The sequence below is a fragment of the Pundamilia nyererei genome, unplaced genomic scaffold (assembly GCF_000239375.1).
Source record: "Pundamilia nyererei isolate P.nyererei 1_Seehausen unplaced genomic scaffold, PunNye1.0 scaffold00473, whole genome shotgun sequence".
Taxonomy (NCBI): Eukaryota; Metazoa; Chordata; class Actinopteri; order Cichliformes; family Cichlidae; genus Pundamilia; species Pundamilia nyererei.
In genome coordinates, this window is record NW_005187874.1 from 102378 (window position 1) to 109710 (window position 7333).

The 7333-nt window shown below is 45.2% G+C and overlaps 1 protein-coding gene across 2 annotated transcripts; it reads left to right on the top strand.

Moving 5' to 3' along the window:
• The first annotated feature begins 922 nt into the window (after window positions 1-922).
• On the top strand, window positions 923-6557 carry LOC102211194 (zinc finger protein OZF-like). Of its 2 annotated transcripts, XM_005753865.2 has the most exons (3): window positions 923-1248; window positions 2269-2568; window positions 4876-6557. In XM_005753865.2, exons 1-3 carry the CDS (start codon window positions 1122-1124, stop codon window positions 6177-6179), a joined length of 1731 nt encoding a protein of 576 aa, XP_005753922.1. In that variant the 5' UTR covers window positions 923-1121; the 3' UTR covers window positions 6180-6557. The 2 variants fall into 2 exon arrangements, with proteins under 2 accessions (XP_005753922.1, XP_005753923.1); XM_005753866.2 differs by lacking the exon at window positions 2269-2568 and having other exon boundaries at window positions 925-1248.
• The last annotated feature ends 776 nt before the right edge of the window (window positions 6558-7333 follow it).

The following is a 7333-nucleotide window of genomic DNA, read 5'->3' on the forward strand; positions in this document are numbered from 1 at the left end:
GTGTGTGTGTGTGTGTGTGTGTGTGTGTGTGTGTGTGTGTGTGTGTGTGTGTGTGTGTGTGTGTGTGTGTGTGTGTGTGTACAGAATGTTTACAAACCACGTCATCATTTTGTGGTCATTGTGGTTTGATATGGCAAAAACATGTGGCTTGTTTGTTTTCTTGTGTGATTAAAATGTGTCAGTGTTGTTATGTTGCTCTACAAATCAGGTGTGTTGTGCTGACGGAGTTCTTCACCTCCTTTTAGCTGATCCTGTGCTCCTGCTCGCTCCCAGTGAAGAGCCTCTGCCATCTCCAGCTCGGCCGCCTCCAAACCGTCAGAGCAGGTCTCACTAACGTCATATAAACCTTCTCTTTTACTCTTGTTGCTGTCCTTCTGCCACACGTCCCCCTTACACTCATCTCCACCTGCTCCACCCTGCCTGCACCCTCTTCTTCACCTCTCTGTCCATTGCTTTGAATATTTGACCCCAGGAATTTAAACTCATCCACCTTTATTAGCTCTGATCCTTACAGCTTCACCGTTGCACTCGTCTCCCTCTCATTGACACACATCTTACGTCTGCTGTCTGTAAAAGAAAGGAAGAGAGCTCCTTTTCCATCAGGAGACCAGCTATCAAACAGATGGACAGACACCAGAGGAGGACACAGAGACTGTGGAACCAGCTGAGAAGTTTTAATCTATGAAACCAGCCTGAGAATTCTAAAAAACCAAAGTCATTTAATAACTATACAGCGCCAACTGGCAGTCCACAGTATAACTCCTCCTAACTCCTCCTCAACATCCCACAGCAGTTCCATAAACGGAGCTTTTATATTTGGTTTGAAATCATAACATTTGAACACATTTATACATACAGATATAACATCTGTGTTTAGTGTAAAGCTGCTGCTGGGGTTTTATTTCTAACACCGAGCAGTTGGGACTTCTGCACCCTGTGGGGAAAAGGGCGGAACCAAAGTTCGACAGTATCACCGTCGGAACCTCAGAGTGTGACATCTGCCGGATGTAAACAATGAAAGCGTTAGCATCTAGCGTTAGCTCGAAGACCTGAGAACTAAAAACAGGAAAATGTTTCCGTGTTTGTATCGCTGATGGAATATTTCAGCTGTTGGAGTAGAAATGTCCTCTCCTGAGTGTGCGACAGAGTTTAAGAAGGAGAGGATAACGGAAACCGCAGAGGGAGAGCTGGATGAGCGCAGACTGCTGGACATCACCTGGAAACCCGACATAAAGCCGCACAGCACAGGTGAGTCTCACATGAAGCTGACTCATCCTCATCACAGCTCTGCGTTGGATTAAAGTCCAGGAAAACAGATACAAAAGCCATGAGCTCATCTCACAGAGGTGACGACACTGTCAGGGGAAAGTGATGTCAGCTGGACAAAGACAGCCGTGACAGCATTAATGTCTGATGTCTGTCTGTCTGTCTGATGTCATTCATTGTTGTTTGTCTGTGTGACGCGTGTTTATGTTTGCTTCAGTCAGGATCTGTTTAGTCAGAGAAACAGTCCCTGTGAGCCGGAACTTACATTTCAGCTCTGCGGCTTTATTAGTTTATTATTGTCCACGACTGTCCGCGTACACATGCGCAGTCAGAGGTCGATGGAGCGGAACAGGAACACGTGATGTTTTCATACAGCATGGAAATGTTATTGGAAGGAGGAGGCGGGTTACAAAGCAGCTTGCAGAGAAAGCGGTAAACCTTTACCATTTAAAGGCTTCAGTTCTGGCTCGTTGCAGCTGAAGTCATCACATGTTTAGAACAGTTTCTGCTCAACCATCTCGCTGCCTTAAAAAAGTTTGATACGAAGTTTGGACACTGAAAATAATTACTGGAAAATCTTTATTTTTGGTTTTGTTTTGTTTTCCCACCCACTGTCAGGCCCTTTGTCCACACAAACATGAATATTCCGCTCACACTGGTGTGGTTCACAGCCAAGTGTGAAGCCACGTCGCTCAGGTCGCGGCTCTCGGCGTGCAGCGCCCTCTCCTGGTCAGGGAGCCACAGCATTTTCTCAATCGAGACCTGCTCTATTTTATTTTGCTTCTTTGTTTTTTCTGTGTAACTGAAATCTGTTCTTTTGTCTAATTTTGAGACATTTAGCTTTGTCGTATTTTTTCCAGTTATTACTGTTACTCATTGCCTTCTACAACAAAGACATTTTCCATCGTTTATTCGAAGTGTTAGTACCTAAAATAAGAAATTGCTTTTATAATTATTTTAGATTAGTTTATTACATTTTTAAAAATATTGTTGTGCCTCCAGACGCCTCACAGCAGCATATCTGTAAGGAGGAGGAGAAGGAGGAGGTTCTCCCTGAGCAGCAGCTCTGTGACCAGGAGAGGAGCTCCAGTCTGGACCAGGAGGAACCAGAAGCTCCACAGATTAAAGAGGAACAGGAGGAACTGTGCAGCAGTCAGGAGGGAGAGCAGCTGGGATTGGAGGAGGCGGATACCTTCACACTGGTTTTGGAAAAAAATACCATGCAGTGTGAGGGAGACATCAGTCATCAGTGCAGACCGTTGGATGTCATCTGGAAACCTGAAATCAAGTTACACAGAATAGGTGTGTGAAGCTGAGGTGGTCCTAATGAAGCGAGTGTGTCTTACATGTGTAGGAGCACAGGGTGAGGAGTACGAACTAAGGCTGCGTTCACTCTGCAGGTCTTGATGCTCAATTCTGATTTTTTTAATCAAATCTGATTTTTTTGTCTGCTCATTCACACTACAAATAAAATGTGACAGCAAACGCGCTCTAGTGTGAACGCTCAAAGCGGCCGCGTGTGCAAAAGAAGACGTCAGACACAACCCGCCCTGTTTACACCCAGAGCAACAGTATTGTTTGACTGATGGCCTTAATACTACGTTTCCCAATTTTGCTTTAAGTTATAAAGTTATTGTGTTATTTACATTTGGCCTAATAATGATCCTTATTGCTGTTTTAGAGGAGCGCTGCTTCAAAGGATAGCTGCAGATTTCTGTCACAATCTGCAGATTATACAGAACAAAGAAAATGTTCACGTTTCTCCAACGTTGTCGTCCCAGCAGTTTCACTGGATGGACAGGAAGCGTTCGCGATGTCTTCTCCGGCGCTGATAATCGGCGTCTGTCTTGTGTCAGTGACGTAAAAAAGACTGATTTAATGCGACGTGACCATCAAACAGCAGTCGCTTTCTAAAACATCAGATATGTCTCGGCTTCAGCACCACATACGAAAGTGACCCAGATCAGATTTGAAAATATCGAGTTTGTGCCGTTCACGCTGTCAAAGCGTGATCAGATATGGGTCGCACAGGGTCAGAAAAGTCGGATTTGATGCGCTTTCGCCTGCAGTGTGAACGCAGCCTTAGAGTAGACCCTCCTTGCACATATAAGACACACGGCTACAAGCAGAGAGTGGACAAGATTTTAGCTTTTTTAAACCCAATATCAGTTTTGCTTAGTCAATCAAAAAAGTCTTGTTTCAAATCTCTAGAAAACTTTATTCAGGAAAAGTTTAAATATAATATTTTTACTTTAACAATTTCCTTTTGATTTGATTTTGATTTACGTGCATTTGCACAGTAATCTGACTTTAGCACACATCACAGCTCCACATCCTGAAAGCTGCTTCACTTATTTCTCCACAAATAAACATTTTACTGTGAAAGTCTGCCTGCTGACGGGGATCTGATGTTATCAGTTTGTGGTTTGGTCCCTTTGGCTCTGACAGAGCCGCGTTACTGTGAGATGCTTCTTCTGCCTCATAAACAACAGATTCTATCACGACAGTGAAAAAAATGTGTGATGATGATTTTATGACAACATAGAAAATTCATTTCTATCCTTACTGATGATCTGAGTCAAAGCAGGAATCAACTGTCACAAAGTGCCAGCAGCATCATTACAGTGTAACAGTGGTGACACAGCTTTATCTGCAGTGATGCAGCACAATATCAGCAGAGGCTGTTTTCAATGGAAATATTTAAGTAAAAGTATAAAATAAGTGCATAAAGCTTCAGTTTCACAGTAACTAAAGTACCTTAACCTTTGTGACTCCACAGAGCTTCACTGTTGTCACACAAACTGAAACTGATTTTCTAAGCAGATGTTGGGTCGAGCGAGCGCTCCAGCGACGCTCGGTGGAGCCGCTTGTTGCTGCTCTCTGCGACATGTCTGCGCTTGTGGCCGATGTTGGGAAGGGAAGGCAGGGAATGTAAATACAGGATGATATGTCTGTGTCACTGATATGGTGACAGTTATCACACCAAAACCTGTACCGATATTATTTAATGGTGCAGGCAAAGCTGCCTCGGCCTGTTCTAATAACAGACCTCAGTGTGAGGAGCTGAGACAGGACAAACTAACCAGACTGTAAATAACAGGAAACACTTTCACATTAAAAATAAATAAGCCAGTGATGGAAACACGCGTTCCATGTTTTTAGCCTAATGTTTGGGTCTCTGTACACTGAGGTGTCCAGTTTATCAGTACGTGCATCAGCAGACAGCTGAAGCCAGCGTCTCCCTGCGCTAACAGCTGGCTCAAGTTAGCGCATCTCTGATTTTAACGTTTATGAACAGATAAATGTTTTTATGATGTTACAAAACTCCTCAGGAAGTTGCAAGGAAGAATGAAATTCTGGAAAAATGGTTCAAGGAGGTTAAATTAGGGCAAAACAAAATATTTTTATTAATACCTGGAAAAAAAACCTAAACTACTCCATGTACAAAAGGGCTCTCCTCACCCTGAGCTGAAGGACTCTGTCAGCCTTCAGCAGCTGTTTCTCAGGTGCATCCAAATAATCTGACATTTCATCTCTAATCACAATTAGATTCTAGAATATTTTTACTTTTCCTGTAATCACACTACAAACCTTTCTGTGTCCCTCCAGACGTCCCACAGCAGCACGTCTGTAAAGAGGAGAAGGAGGAGGTTCTCCCTGAGCAGCAGCTCTGTGACCAGGAGAGGAGCTCCAGTGTGGAGCAGGAGGAACCAGAAGCTCCACAGATTAAAGAGGAGCAGGAGGAACTGTGCAGCAGTCAGGAGGGAGAGCAGCTGGGACTGAAGGAGGAGACGGATACCTTCATGGTGACTCTTACTTACGGTGAAAGCGACCACAGTGAATCAGAACCAATCAGTGAGCAGCTCCTCTCTCACAGCTCTCAAGAAACTGAGAGCCGAGATCGGGAAGGGAGCGGGAATGTTGAGTCAGGAAAGAGTATCAATCTAAGAGGGAAGAAACAGTTCAGAAACAGAGGTCACAGTGATGTGGATAACTGCAACACTGTTGCAGGTAAAAAGCCGGTAAAATGCGCTTTCTGCGGAAAGGTTTTCAAACACAAGTCGCAGATGGAGCGACATCACAGGATCCACACGGGCGAGAGGCCGTACTCCTGCACAACGTGTGGGAAAGGGTTCAGCCAAAGCAGCAATCTGACCGTCCACATGAGAACGCACACCGGCGAGAAGCCGTACTCCTGCCAAACCTGCGGGAAACATTTCACCTGCAGCTACAGTTTGTTGGTCCACATGAGAATCCACACAGGTGAGAAGCCGTATTCCTGCGAGGCGTGCGGGAAGCATTTCAACAGTAGCTTCAACCTCAAAGTCCACACGAACACCCATGCGGGCGAGAGGCCGTATTCCTGCAAACTGTGCGAGAAAACCTTCAGTCAGCCGAGTAACCTGAACGTCCACATGAGAACTCACACAGGTGAGAAGCCGTGCCTTTGCAACACCTGTGGGAAAAGATTCACAGACTTATCGGCGCTGAAAAACCACATGACCGTCCACACAGGGGAGAAACTTTATTCCTGCCAAACCTGTGGGAAAAGTCTCAGCTCTAGGAAAGGCCTGATGGTCCACATAAGAACCCACACAGGTGAGAGGCCGTACGTCTGCAACACCTGCGGGAAAAGGTTTACCGAACTGACGGCGCTGAAGAAGCACGTGATGATCCACACGGGCGAGAAGCCGTACATCTGTAACACCTGTGGAAAAGGTTTCATCCAGAACATCCATTTGCTGTATCACATGCGGACACACACAGGTGAGAAGCCTTACTCCTGCAGCACCTGCGAGAAACGATTTAAAGACCCATCCAAGCTGAAAATTCACACGAGGACTCACAGAGGTCGGAAACAAAGCCCGGAAGCACCCGTAGGGGAGAATTACCCGGCAGACCAGGCCCGATAAACGTCTGGATTTAAACATCTGTTTGTGATGTGTGAGCTCGCCGTCACACAGAGAGCATCGGAAACTGTACAGCAGGCGTGTGTGAGATATCCCACAGTAAGGCTGCTGTGAGCCTCTGTTATTCTGTTACCTGTGTTTATTCCACTGTTTAGGTTATTTTGCTGTGTACTGTAGCTTTGCCTGTTAGGAGTCACCACATTTCAATCTCCGTCACCTGCATGTTCTTGGCTCCTCCCACCTGACAGGTCCACCTTTAACATTGTTGGGGTCGTTACTCCAAAAATCCAGTATGCTGTCTGCACGTCCTCGCTTATTTAAAAGTCCCTGAAGAAAGTCGCACTTTACATCATTGCTGCATTACTTAGAGACACCTGTGGTGCAAGCAGCGCTGTATCTGTATGTGATACCACACCTCCAGTTTCTCCACAGAGACACATTTCAGCTCCTGTCTCCGTCCATCAGCGCGCTCGGAGCAAACGGCCCACCTGCTGCTGACGTGACACCGCTGCTGCTCACTAATCTTCACTCTTCTTTCCCAGAACTTCTTCTGTGGTCGCCTTTATTCCTTGGTGCTTCCTGCGGCTCTGCTCCATGTCATCAATATGCTTTATAAGTTTATTAGATCTCACCACAGCGTGCGGCCTGCAGTGAACGCTCAGCGCTTAGAAGCCGTGGCATTCATGCAGAACGTCTTCATGTTTCCTGGGAACGTTTAAAATATGAAGGTTTTTATATGAGATTTGTTTCAGTGTTTGAGATCAGTGCATGACTTTAGCTGCGAGGAGTAAATGTCTGAATGTTTAATTCAAATATACAATTTAAACATTTTATTAAACTATTAAACTGTTTGGTGCAAGTGAAGTAATGTTTGTCGCTATAGTTACAGCATTCTCCTCCCTCCACACGGAGCAAAATTAACGAGTTGTGTTTGAGAAAAAAAACTTTTAATCAGGAGCAGGTTCGACCATGACTGTAGAAAACATGGACGACGCGACAGCTCCCCAAAAATGAAGCCAAAACGTCTCTATCGCCCCCTGGTGTCTGGCTGCAGTATAGGTCATAAACCCCGCCTCCTCCATGTTAGCGGATGGGACTGGGGTCAGACTGAAATAGATTAATTCTCCTTAGATAATTTTTTTCCAAAGATTCTTTCT